The 14,843-nt window shown below is 39.8% G+C and overlaps 1 protein-coding gene across 3 annotated transcripts in view; it reads left to right on the forward strand.

Annotated features, from left to right (window-relative positions):
• Positions 1-14,843, forward strand: part of skd (mediator complex subunit skuld) — a 722,241-nt gene that overhangs the window by 308,006 nt on the left and 399,392 nt on the right. For 2 of the 3 annotated variants that reach the window (XM_071664981.1, XM_071664979.1), the window contains one exon: positions 8,282-8,509. The exons of the other annotated variant lie outside the window; for it this stretch is intronic. In XM_071664981.1, the coding sequence (XP_071521082.1) occupies positions 8,282-8,509 (228 nt within the window). The remainder of the gene's footprint in view (positions 1-8,281; positions 8,510-14,843) is intronic. 3 annotated transcript variants of the gene reach the window in all.

Genomic DNA, 14,843 nt, shown 5'->3' on the forward strand with positions numbered 1-14,843 from the left:
AAGGAGGGCAAGGAATAGAGTGAATTGGAGCGATGTGGTATACCGAGGTTGATGTGCTGTCAGTGGATTGAATCAAGGCATGTGAAGCGTCTGGGGTAAACCATGGAAAGCTGTGTAGGTATGTATATTTGCGTGTGTGGACGTATGTATATACATGTGTATGGGGGTGGGTTGGGCCATTTCTTTCGTCTGTTTCCTTGCGCTACCTCGCAAACGCGGGAGACCGGCAAAAAAAAAAAAAAAAAAAAAAAAAAAGCTCCACAGGTTGTTCACCCTTTCCATTCATATTACTGAATACCCCATATCCTCCAATTAAACCCTCTACTGCCAACACACTCGCTCTGCTGCTCCCAAGACACTTGCCTCTTGTGATCTTTCTTCTCATGGCCTGTTGCACAAGTATTAATGATGACACATCTCTTGCAATCCACTGCATTAACCATGTCTTCAGTCATTTTAATTCACTCATCTACCATTCATAAACTGTAAAAGTACTTCATCTTTCTTCACAAGTTTCCTGCATAATTTCATGTTACAGCCTCTATGGTTTCTCTCTCCTTACATGTCTCAAAGAACTGTTCAGTTGGGGTTTTTTTTTTTTTTTTTTTTTTTTTTTTTTTTTTTTTTTTTGCTTAGTCGCTGTCTCCCGCGTTTGTGAGGTAGCGCAAGGAAACAGACGAAAGAAATGGCCCAACCCACCCCCATACACATGTATATACATACGTCCACACACGCAAATATACATACCTACACAGCTTTCCATGGTTTACCCCAGACGCTTCACATGCCCTGATTCAATCCACTAACAGCACGTCAACCCCGGTATACCACATCGATCCAATTCACTCTATTCTTTGCCCTCCTTTCACCCTCCTGCATGTTCAGGCCCCGATCACACAAAATCTTTTTTACTCCATCTTTCCACCTCCAGTTTGGTCTCCCACTTCTCCTCGTTCCCTCCACCTCCAACACATATATCCTCTTTGTCAATCTTTCCTCATTCATTCTCTCCATGTTCCCAAACCATTTCAAAACACCCTCTTCTGCTCTCTCAACCACGCTCTTTTTATTTCCACACATCTCTCTTACCCTTACGTTACTTACTCGATCAAACCACCTCACACCACACATTGTCCTCAAACATCTCATTTCCAGCACATCCATCCTCCTGTGCACAACTCTATCCATAGCCCACGCCTCGCAACCATACAACATTGTTGGAACCACTATTCCTTCAAACATACCCATTTTGCTTTCCGAGATAATGTTCTCGACTTTCACACATTCTTCAAGGCTCCCAGGATTTTCGCCCCCTCCCCTACCCTATGATCCACTTGCACTTCCATGGTTCCATCCGCTGCCAGATCCACTCCCAGATATCTAAAACACTTTACTTCCTCCAGTTTTTCTCCATTCAAACTTACCTCCCAATTGACTTGACCCTCAACCCTACTGTACCTAATAACCTTGCTCTTATTCACATTTACTCTTAACTTTCTTCTTTCACACACTTTACTAAACTCAGTCACCAGCTTCTGCAGTTTCTCACATGAATCAGCCACCAGTGCTGTTATCATCAGCGAACAACAACTGACTCACTTCCCAAGCTCTCTCATCCCCAACAGACTTCATACTTGCCCCTCTTTCCAAAACTCTTGCATTCACCTCCCTAACAACCCCATCCATAAACAAATTAAAGAACCATGGAGACATCACACACCCCTGCCGCAAACCTACATTCACTGAGAACCAATCACTTTCCTCTCTTCCTACACGTACACATGCCTTACATCCTCGATAAAAACAGCAGGTTTGGATGGTATTGCAGTGGAATTTATTAAAAAAGGGGGTGACTGTATTATTGACTGGTTGGTAAGGTTATTTAATGTATGAATGACTCATGGTGAGGTGCCTGAGGATTGGTGGAATGCGTGCATAGTGCCATTGTACAAAGGCAAAGGGGATAAGAGTGAGTGCTCAAATTACAGAGGTATAAGTTTGTTGAGCATTCCTGGTAAATTATATGGGAGGGTATTGATTGAGAGGGTGAAGGCATGTACAGAACATCAGATTGGGGAAGAGCAGTGTGGTTTCAGAAGTGGTAGAGGATGTGTGGATCAGGTGGATCAGGCTTTGAGGAATGTATGTGAGAAATACTTAGAAAAGCAAATGGATTTGTATGTAGCATTTATGGACCTGGAGAAGGCATATGATAGAGTTGATAGAGATGCTTTGTGGAAGGTATTAAAAATATATGGTGTGGGAGGCAAGTTGTTAGAAGCAGTGAAAAGTTTTTATCGAGGATGTTCACAGTTTATGTTATAGAATTCTTTTTTCATTAAAGGGTGTCATCAGGTCACCCTCCACTCTTTCCTTTTCTAGGCTGGGCAAATTTAAATCCCCTCACCTTTTCTTGTAACCAGGTTCTCCTTACCCTAGTGCCATCTTTGTTCCTGTTCTCAGGACCATCTTTTTTAGCTCCTTGTGCTTCTTTAGTTGTGTTAACAAAACTTGTAAGACATAATCTAGTTTTGGCCTTATGTATAATGTGTACAGTTTGCACTTGAATTCTGTTCTGATATTTGTTACCAGGGAGTTGGACTCCTTGAATATTCTAATAAGGTGAGACTCTGGCAATAGATTTGGTAGAGAGTAACTTCCAAGTCATTGTCACTCGGAGATTAGTGCATTGTGTATCTTGCAAAATGATAAACTTTGTGAGGTCTTCTTTTCCTATGAATTTTGGGCTTTTCTTTCCCTATGACCAATCCTCATTACTTTACATGTCCTTGGGTTAAAGTTCATCATTCATGTGAAATACCAGCTTTGGTGTTTTTTAGGCTCTCTTTTGAGATGTTGCAATGCTCCGTTCTTTTCAGTTCCCTTGTGACCTTTCCATCTTATGCAAACACATTCAGTTAGGAGTCCATACCATTGGATAAATAATTTACGTAGATGAACAAGATTAATGGTCCCAGAACAGAATCGTGTGGCACTCTACTGATGCCCCCAACCAATTTGAGATGGTTACTCTGATGTGTGATCTTTGTTCCCATCCAGATAGGTAATTTGCCCATCAAAGGAGTTTTCCCCTCCTTACTCCATGGTGATCCAGCTTTGTAATTAGCCTCCAATCCCATACATTGTTCAATGCTATCTGACAGTCCAGGTTCAAATAGTCCACCTAACCTTAAAAACAGAGCTTACTCTCTTGGAAATCCAAGAGGTTTGTTACACGTGCCCTCCTTTCCTTAGAACTATGTTGTCCCTTACGTAGGTAATTACTCTTTTGCAGAAAGTCATTCATTTGCTCTCATGATATTATCCAGACTACTCTCATTATTTAGACTGGTCTGTAATTTCGTGCCTTTTTCTGGTCCTTCTTCATGTAGGTGGGTATGACTGTTGCCTTTTTGCACTCCCTTTGCCTGCTTCCTTTCTTGTATAATGTTTGAGGTGGTTTGTCTTATGTATCTACACATATCTTCAGCAGAGATGGTGAAATTTCATCAGGTCTGTGAGCCATTAAGGGTTCAAGACCTTTTAGTATTTTAATGTTTTCTAAGTATCTCAGTTTTCCCAAGCTCAATATTCCTCCAGTTTACTGATGATCTATATTGTCTTCCACTGTGAAAACACTTATGAATATGTAATTCAGATCCTCGTATATCTTTACATCATCCTCTATAGTTCCTCCTTTATTCAGTTCTATACACACATCCTTACATTGTCCTCCACAATTCTTCTCTTTGAATTCTTAAACCTAATTAGCTGCTCTTTGGACTGTTTATTGTTAGTGAATTTATGGAAAATGTTCACATTTTACCTGTCTTTTTCATGATATCCTTTTCAATGTTTTTCTGTTCTTCCTTATTTATTTTGTAATACTTGTTCCTTGCTCTCTAATACAAAGGAAAAGCTGGCTGGTTGGAGTATCGTGTACATCTTTGCCACTGCACATCTGAAATGTTCTTTCCCTTTTGACGTCTTTTTGAAACCATTCTTCCATCTTTTTAACAATCCACCGTATTGAGGCTTAAGTTATTCATGTTCTTGCTTATTCTTTTTTAAATTTCGCTGAACTTCTTACCACAATACCCCGGCTCTTGGATACCATACTCCATTTTCCCAGTATATGATACCAAAGAAATTGTTGAGGTCTTTGAAGTTTTCATGATTATATATCCTCTTTAGTTCTTGCATCACCTCTGCAGTGTTAGCTTCCTTATCTATCACATAATCAAACCTGGTTACTACATGATTGGATTTTCCGGTTTTTATATTGCATATAGATGGTGATGATGTGGTGATGTGAGAAGGAGATGGAGTATTTTGAAGGTTTGTTGAATGTGTTGATGATAGAGTGGCAGATATAGGGTGTTTTGGTCGAGGTGGTGTTCAAAGTGAGAGGGTTAGGGAAAATGATTTGGTAAACAGAGAAGAGGTAGTAAAAGCTTTGCGGAAGATGAAAGCCGGCAAGGCAGCAGGTTTGGATGGTATTGCAGTGGAATTTATTAAAAAAGGGGGGTGACTGTATTGTTGACTGGTTGGTAAGGATATTTAATGTATGCATGATTCATGGTGAGGTGCCTGAGGATTGGCGGAATGCTTGCATAGTTCCATTGTACAAAGGCAAAGGGGATAAGAGTGAGTGCTCAAATTACAGAGGTATAAGTTTGTTGAGTATTCCCGGTAAATTATATGGGAGGGTATTGATTGAGAGGGTGAAGGCATGTACAGAGCATCAGATTGGGGAAGAGCAGTGTGGTTTCAGAAGTGGTAGAGGATGTGTGGATCATGTGTTTGCTTTGAAGAATGTATGTGAGAAATACTTAGAAAAGCAAATGGATTTGTATGTAGCATTTATGGATCTGGAGAAGGCATATGATAAAGTTGATAGAGATGCTCTGTGGAAGGTATTAATAATATATGGTGTGGGAGGCAAGTTGTTAGAAGCAGTGAAAAGTTTTTATCGAGGATGTAAGGCATGTGTACGTGTAGGAAGAGAGGAAAGTGATTGGTTCTCAATGAATGTAGATTTGCAGCAGGGGTGTGTGATGTCTCCATGGTTGTTTAATTTGTTTATGGATGGGGTCGTTAGGAAGGTGAATGTAAGAGTTTTGGAAAGAGGGGCAAGTATGCAGTCTTTTGTGGATGAGAGAGCTTGGGAAGTGAGTCAGTTGTTGTTCGCTGATGATACAGCGCTGGTGGCTGATTCATGTGAGAAACTGCAGAAGCTGGTGACTGAGTTTGGTAAAGTGTGTGAAAGAAGAAAGTTAAGAGTAAATGTGAATAAGAGCAAGGTTATTAGGTACAGTAGGGTTGAGGGTCAAGTCAATTGGGAGGTAAGTTTGAATGGAGAAAAACTGGAGGAAGTAAAGTGTTTTAGATATCTGGGAGTGGATCTGGCAGCGGATGGAACCATGGAAGGGGAAGTGAATCATAGGATGGGGGAGGGGTCGAAAATCCTGGGAGCCTTGAAAAATGTGTGGAAGTTGAGAACATTATCTCGGAAAGCAAAAATGGGTATGTTTGAAGGAATAGTGGTTCCAACAATGTTGTATGGTTGCGAGGTGTGGGCTATGGATAGAGTTGTGCGCAGGAGAGTGGATTTGCTGGAAATGAGATGTTTGAGGACAAGATGTGGTGTGAGGTGGTTTGATCGAGTAAGTAATGTAAGGGTAAGAGAGATGTGTGGAAATAAAAAGAGTGTGGTTGAGAGAGCAGAAGAGGGTGTTTTGAAATGGTTTGGTCACATGGAGAGAATGAGTGAGGAAAGATTGACCAAGAGGATATATGTGTCGGAGGTGGAGGGAACGAGGAGAAGTGGGAGACCAAATTGGAGTGAAAAAGATTTTGAGTGATCGGGGCCTGAACGTGCAGGAGGGTGAAAGGCAGGCAAGGAATAGAGTGAATTGGATCGATGTGGTATACCGGGGTCGACGTGCTGTCAATGGATTGAAGCAGGGCATGTGAAGCGTCCGGGGTAAACCATGGAAAGTTGTGTGGGGCCTGGATGTGGAAAGGGAGCTGTGTTTTCGGACATCATTACATGACAGCTAGAGACTGAGTGTGAACGAATGGGGCCTTTGTTGTCTTTTCCTAGCGCTACCTCGCACACATGAGGGGGGAGGGGGATGTTATTCCATGTGTGGCGAGGTGGCGATGGAAATAAATAAAGGCAGACAGTATGAATTCTGTACATGTGTATATATGTATATGTCTGTGTGTTTATATATATGTGTACATTGAGATGTATAGGTATGTATATTTGCGTGTGTGGACATGTATGTATATACATGTGTATGGGGGTGGATTGGACCATTTCTTTCGTCTGTTTCCTTGCGCTACCTCGCAAACGTGGGAGACAGCGACAAAGCAAAATAATGATATAATAATAATGATATTCATAGTGTCCATGGTAGTATATGTGTGTCTGTGAGGAATGAAATGAATTTCTACAGAGCAGGATATGTTTTTTGTTTTGAAAAAGGTGTTGCATCAGTTTTACTGGAGTGTGATAGAGTATCTTCTTAGTTTGTAATCACTAATAGAGAAGATTTTTTTTATCTTGATGTTGCACTAGTAGTTATCAGTGAGTTGACTATGTCTTTGTCATCTAGCAAAATTCCTAGTAATGTAAACCAATATTTGGTTATTATTTGAATAACAATGATTGGAATAATCTTTGTTTAGTTTTAAAGGAAGTTTGACATGTAGAATTGTTCGTCACTATAGTTGTATTGATGCTAGTGAGGGCATAACTCAGTGAAAAGCTTTTACTGAAAGTAGATTGATAAGCTCTTGGGTTCAGTTCATTCTTTTCAGAGTTATGAACTGGTTTATATTGCAGGAGGTTAGAAAATATGTGCTGTTGTAGTGTTTCTTGAAGTTTCCATGTGTCTTTGAAAGTCAATATTCATCTCTTTTCAGAATTTTTTTTTATTGTTAGTATTCTGGTAGACTTATTTCCTCATTATTTGTTACTTGACCTTTCATTGAAGCATTAGAATGTTATCATGATATATTTCAGTATGTACAGTTGTGTACATACCCTAATGTATACTAAGTTTTGTTTTCCAGCTAAAACTAATTCTTTGTCAGTTACAAGAGGAATTATTGGAAAGATTATTGAAGATGAACTTTAATTATAAGGGTATCTTCTTTGAAGGTTTATGATTGAAACAAATAACTTTTTATATAACCTGTTTCTTGCAATTAATCATGCATGTCTTTCTATTGGTAAAGACATGATTGTCAGGCAAAATTCAGAAATATGTAAGGGTTTCAAGTTCTGATCAGCTCAGAAGATATCCAGATGTAATGCCTATGTCAGATCAGACCTCCATTGCATTAGGCCCAAGTATTGAGTCTTTTTATCAAATAAGCTCTTTTGATTGTATTTTGACCAATTCTTAGACCAGTCAAATTTTTATACCTCCTGAATCTTCCATTATTTTATTCTGGAATAGTTTTTGCACTCCATAATGAGGAGTGTCAGCAGGGCAAGATATGAAGACAAATGTCATTGTTTCTGTGGATCTGGATTGATTGTGCCAGATGAAGCTTTTCATCTTTTAATGATTCTCCCCATTTTTGTTATTACCTTTTTGTTTGTTTTTGTTTCTTCACTAGAAAGTATGAAAGAAAAACTAGAAGGTCCACTTAACTAATCTGTAGTTATATTGAAGCAGTGATGTTATTTTTTTTATAGCAGTTTAAATCTTTCCAACAATAAAAGTGTTGTAATAGTTATACTAAAATTTTAAGTTCATTGATTTTTTTTGATGCAGAGATAAAGGTTAATTGACCCAAGAATTAAACGTATGAAAGATTCTCAAGGTATGAATTCAGGCAGGAATGGCATTTTTGGATGCTATAGAATTTCTTTGATATTAAGAATTTACATATGCTGCCTAGGTTCCCACAGTGATGAAAACTTGCTTTAAGTGAATGCAGCGTAAAAGCAAAGGATAAATGGATGTACATTGGCTTGCTCTAATTGTTTTTGTAGAACGCTTTCTTAAATGAACACCCACATTTTTATATTTTATATCATTATTTACTAACTGTGATATAAATTTCCCATTTGTTCTTTTTAAACAAGATATTTCTTTAGCTTATATATTCATATTTACCATAGAAATGTGGGTGCTTTATGTGGGGACTTATTTTTTGTCAGTATCGTAGGTTTCTCCTTGTCTCAAGACTGGATATACCTGATAACAAAGGTTGGTGTGCAAGCCCCAGTTTTTAGTGTTTGTGGAACTGGCCGTTGCAGGTGCAGAAGGGGTCGGGTCAATAGTAAAGGGTGTAGCAGCAGTAAGGGCCGGGGAGAGAGAGGAGGTGGGGGAGGCGGGCGTCAACGGGGGGGCAGCTCCATGACTGGTCATGCCCCCTTCCACAAGCGGCCCCCTCCAGCCCCCCTACCTTCGCATGATGACGCGGTCCTGGACCAGTGTAACGTGGCAGCCATCGAAGAATCCGAACTAATCCAGGCTGCTGCCAGGTACCACCGCTCACTCACTACCACCACATTACCAATTTTCCTCACAAAAACTGGTGTACTATAACATTTGATTACCATTAGGGATTAAACCATTGCAATGGCATTTTATGTACTGTGTGAGTTGCCATGAATAAACAAATAATTTACATCTGTCTTCTGTCCCTTTCATTATCTGCTAAGGATTTTTTTTTATTAACCCAAAGGTATTATTATAAGCTCATTATTTTCAGCATCAAGGACTTGCTTTGTGTTTGTGTGTGTGTGTGCTCTTGCCTATTTGTATGGTACAGGAACAGAGATTTATGCTCATAGGTTCCCATATCTTGACCATTTTGTGCTATCATACAACCTCTCAAAAACTAACATATGCTGCCCACATTTACTACTTCCTCTTTCAAATTATTCAATTTATCCACTTCTAATGTCATAAAAGTACTTCTTTACATCTTTTTAACAAAGTTTGTGCACAGTATTATGTTATGTCCTCCAGTTAACCTGTCCCTGCATCTTTTGAAGTACTGCTCTGTCTGCATCATCAGTCTAAGTTGACATCTTTAAGGTTGGTCAGGTCCCCTTTTAAGTCTTATTTTCTTCAAGGTAGGCAAATTTAAGGCTTCTAGCCTTTCCCTGTGACTGGGCTCTCTTAATTCTTGAATTGTCTTTGTTTTCCCCCTCGGGATTTGCTCTTTGTGATTCTTTCCATACAGTTAACAGACTTAGCATACTCTAAATTTGACCTTATGTAGGAATTTAACAGCTAGCTAGATATTACCTTTTTGAAAGGGTGTTTGCAGACTATGCCTGCTTAAGGTTTCACTGGAAGGGAAAAGTCAAGGTTGTATCATTGGGAGTGCAGTTTTGTCATAAAAGTTATCTTTATTAAGGTGTGCATATTTCCCTGCAGGAGCTTCTCAAAAGAGATATTGGGTAACACAAGAACTCTTTCAATGAAAGACGCCCTAATTACGATTGATAAGAATAGATTTACCTGAAAGCTATTTTAATAGTTGCCAGCAAACAGTTTGTCTCTAGTACTATTCTCATAATGGTGGGCCCTGTTGACAGGTTAAAGATAATTTAAACTCCCAAGTCCCCTTTCACACATAATCCAAAAGTATAATTATTTACTGGTGGATGATGATTGTATTGAGGCCTTCTTTTTCTTTGTCCCATCCTCATTACTGAACATTTACTCTGGCTGCATTGGTTGCATTTTGTCAACCATATATTAGACCAGCTTTGTAGTCTGTCAAGGTCCCCTTGTAATTTGATGCAATCTTGCTTGCCTTTCACTTCCCTCATGACCTGAGTATTTTCTGAAAGCATCATCAGTTAGGGTCCATGCCTTCTGGCAATCATTCAAATAGATCAGGAAGAGTATGGTCCACATACTTGGAGAAGGCTCCTCTGACAAGTGTCATCTAGCTTCTTAATCTTCCTTCAGTGCTGTACAGTGTCAAATTTTTTCTGGCAGTACAGATGCTTACAATCATCCCAGTCTTTCCTTTTGTCTTCGACAGAGCTCACTTTCAGCTAGAGATCTAAGAGTTTCATAACCTAAAACGTTCTTTCCCTAACACTGTTTCCCCCCCTCACTTGGGTAATTCCTCCTCAGTAGTTCATAGATTTGCAGTATGATTATACATCTCTTTAGTACCTTGCAGACTATGCACAAGAGGGAGTATAATGTTTCTCGTATTCTACTTCCCAATTACCTTTCTCCTTCAACATCATGACCAGTATTTCAAGAGGTCTCTCCAGTGTAGGTGCTCACATTTTGAGCACATATGAAGAAATTTCATCAGAACCATGAGTCTTGTATGGGTCAAGAACTTTTGGTATCTAGTTAATGTCTTTTTGACATATCTCTATGAAATTGTATGTAAATGATCATCTACTCATCTCTACTTATTTATGATGTACAGGCAGAGTTTTCATTCTTTACAATCGTACAGCTTCTTAGATTTTTGTATGCTGTCTGTATTAACAGTATTTATTTATATTTTATTATACTTTGTCGCTGTCTCCCATGTTAGCGAGGTAGCGTAAGGAAACAGACGAAAGAATGGCCCAACTCATCCACATACACATGTATATACATAGATGTCCACATACGCACATATATGTATCTCAACGATACATATATATACACATACAGACATATACATATATACACATGTACATAATTCATATTATTTGCCCTTATTCATTCCCCTCGCCACCCCACCACACATGAAATAACAACCCCCTCCCCCCGCTTGTGCGCGAGGTAGCACTAGGAAAAGACAACAAAGGTCACATTCGTTCAGACTCAGACTCTAGCTGTCATGTATAATGCACCGAAACCACAGCTCCCTTTCCACATCCAGGCCCCACAAAACTTTCCATGGTTTACCCCAGACGCTTCACATGCCCTGGTTCATTTCATTGACAGCATGTCAACCCCGGTATACCACATCGTTCCAATTCACTCTATTCCTTTCACGCCTTTCACCTTCCTGCATGTTCAGGCCCTGATCACTCAAAATCTTTTTCACTGCATCATTCCACCTCCAATTTGGTCTCCCACTTCTCCTTGTTCCCTCCACCTCTGACACATATATCCTCTTTGTCAATCTTTCCTCACTCATTCTCTCCATGTGACCAAACCATTTCAAAACAACCTCTTTTGCTCCCTCAACCACACTCTTTCTATCACCATACATCTCTCTTACCCTTTCATTACTTACTCAATCAAACCACCTCACACCACATCTCAAAGATCTCATTTCCAGCATGTCCACCCTCCTCCGCACAACTCTATCCATATCCCGTGCCTGGCAACCATATAACATTGTTGGAACCACTATTTCTTCAAACATACCCATTTTTGCTTTCCAAGCTAACGTTCTCGACTTCCACACATTTTTCAACGCTCCCAGAACTTTCGCCCCCTCCCCCATCCTATGATTCACTTCCGCTTCCATGGTTCCAGCCACTGCCAAATCCACTCCCAGACATCTAGAACACTTCACTTCCTCCAGTTATTCTCCATTCAAACTTACCTCCCAATTGACTTGTCCCTCAACCCTACTGTACCTAATAACCTTGCTCTTATTCACATTTACCCTCAGCTTTCTTCTTTCATACATTCTACCAAACTCAGTCACCAGCTTCTGCAGTTTCTCACCTGAATCAGCCACTAGCACTGTATCATCAGCGAACAACAACTGACTCACTTCCCAAGCTCTCTCATCCACAACAGACTGCATGCTTCCCTCTCTTTCCAAAACTCCTGCATTCACCTCCCTAACAACCCCATCCATAAACAAATTAAACAACCATGGAGACATGACGCACCCTTGCCGCAAACCAACATTCACTGAGAATCAATCACTTTCCTCTCTTCCTACAAGTACACATGCCTTACATCCTTGATGAAAACTTTTCACTGCTTCTAACAACTTGCCTCCCACACCATATATTCTTAATGGCTTCCACAGAGCATCTCTATCAACTCTATCATATGCCTTCTCCAGATCCATAAATGCTATATACAAATTCATTTGCTTTTCTTTTCTAAGTATTTTTCACATACATTCTTCAAGGCAAAAACCTGATCCACACATCCTCAACCACTTCACTGTTTGCATTATCAGCTTGTTTTGAAAATGTTAAAGGTCACACCTAGCTGTTCTTTCTTCGAAAGTGGGCAAATTTGTCCTTTAGCCTTTTTCCTGTTACTTTTTCTAGCATTAGGAACAGACAAAAAAGCCTCATTCACTTACATCCATGGATGAAGGCAAGCAAGTATTAATTTGTTCATGTGTATTTATGTATATGTCTGTGTGTATGTATATGTATGGGTATGTATATATGTGTGTATACGAGTCAATGGGTCTTTCTTCATCTGTTTCCTGGCTTTACTTTGCTGACAAGGGATATGGTGATCAAGTATAATGATAATAGTAATAACACTGTACTTTTTTTATTTATTTATGATTGGTAGGTGTTTCCCGCATCAGCGATGTAGCTCCAGGAAACATACGAAGAATGGCCCATCCACTCACACACATTTATATACTTAAATGCCCTTACACGCACATATACATTCATATACATATCAACATATACATATATACAGTGTACATACATATACATATCAACATACACATATACATACATATACATACACATACACAGACATATGCATACATACTCATGTACATATTCATACTTACTTGCTTTCATCCTTTCCTGTCGCTAACCCACCCCATGGGAAACAGCATCGCTACCCCCTGCTTCAGCATGGTAGCGCCAGGAAAACAGACAATAAAAGCCACATTCGTTCACACTTGGTCTCTAACTGTCATGTTTAATGCACTGAAACTACAGCTCCCTATCCACATCCAGGCATAAGTTTGTTGAGTATTCCAGGGAAATTATATGGGAGGTAATTGATTGAGATGGTGAAGGCATGTACAGAGCATCAGATTAAAGTACCCTAGATCCTTAATTGCTAAATCCCTTAAGATAGCGAAATCATTTTGTAGAGTTGAGCCCAAACCTCCTATTGACACCAAGAATCTTTTAGTTCTCCCTTTTAATGATAATTTTACTTTACTTCCCATGATGCTTAAATCCTTTAATGTAAATGTTGCCTTCAGCAACAATAAAACTTAAAGAATATCTTAATCAGGAATTCACCAGAAAATTCTCGTGGGTGCATCTATAAAGTGCCATGTAGAAATTGTGATAAGTTGTTTATTGGTCAGACTGGTAAGGATCTTTCTGTAAGACTTTAGCAACATGAATATAGTATAAGAAGGGGACAAGAATCAAATGCCCTGTTTAATTACGTTAAAAACTGTGATCATTGTTTTGACTGGAGTAATGCCATCTCAGTTATTAACTCTAACTCTATTACCACGAGAAATATCATTGAATCATCAGTTATTACATACACAAAGAATTATATTTATTTATTTGTTATACATTGTCGCTGTCTCCCACGTTAGCGAGGTAGCGCAAGGAAACAGATGAAAGAATGGCCTAACCCACCCACATACACATGTATATGCATACATGTCCACACACGTACATATACATACCTATACATCTCAACATATGCATATATATACACTTTTCTTTTTCTTTCAAACTATTCGCAATTTCCCGCGTTAGCGAGGTAGCGTTAAGAACAGAGAACTGGGCCTTTGAGGGAATATCCTCACCTGGCCCCCTTCTCTGTTCCTTCTTTTGGGGAAAAAAAAAAAAAAAAAAATAATGAGAGGGGAGGATTTCCAGCCAGACATATACATATATACACATGTACATAATTCATACTGTCTGCCCTTATTCATTCCCGTTGCCATCCCACCACACATAAAGTAACAACCCCCTCCCCGCATGTGCACGAGGTAGCGCTAGGAAAAGACAACAAAGGCCACATTCGTTCACACTCAGTCTCTAGCTGTCATGTATAATGCACCGAAACCACAGCTCCCTTTCCACATCCAGGCCCCTCAAAACTTTCCATGGTTTACCCCAGATGCTTCACATGCCCTAGTTCAATCCATTGACAGCACGTCAACCCCGGTACACCACATCGTTCCAATTCACTCTATTCCTTGCACGCCTTTCACCCTCCTGCATGTTCAGGTCCCGATCACTCAAAATCTTTTTCACTCCATCTTTCCACCTCCAGTTTGGTCTCCCACTTCACCTCGTTCCCTCCACCTCTGACACATATATACTATTTGTCAATCTTTCCTCACCCTCTTCTGCTCTCTCAGCCACACTCTTTTTATTACCACACATCTCTCTTACCCTTACATTACTTACTCAATCAAACCACCTCACACCACATATTGTCCTCAAACATCTCTTTTCCAGCACATCCACCCTCCTCCACACAACTCTATCTATGGCCCACGCCTTAGGACCATATATCATTGTTGGAACCACTATTCCTTCAAACATACCCATTTTTGCTTTCCAAGATAACGTTCTCGACTTCCACACATTCTTCAATGCTCCAAGAACTTTTGCCCCCTCCCCCACCCTCTGATTCACTTCCACTTCCATGGTTCCATCCGCTGCCAAATCCATTCCTAGATATCTAAAACACCTCACCTCCTCCAGTTTTTCTCCATTCCAACTTACCTCCCAATCGACTTGTCCCTCAACCCTACTGTACCTAATAACCTTGCTCTTATTCACATTTATTCTTAACAGTCTTCTTTCACACACTTTACCAAACTCAGTCACCAGCTTTTGCAGTTTCTCACCCAAATCAGCCACCAGCGCTGTATCATCAGTGAACAAGAACTGGCTAACTTCCCAAGCTCTCATC

This window comes from Panulirus ornatus, chromosome 9 (genome assembly GCF_036320965.1).
Source record: "Panulirus ornatus isolate Po-2019 chromosome 9, ASM3632096v1, whole genome shotgun sequence".
Lineage (NCBI taxonomy): Eukaryota > Metazoa > Arthropoda > Malacostraca > Decapoda > Palinuridae > Panulirus > Panulirus ornatus.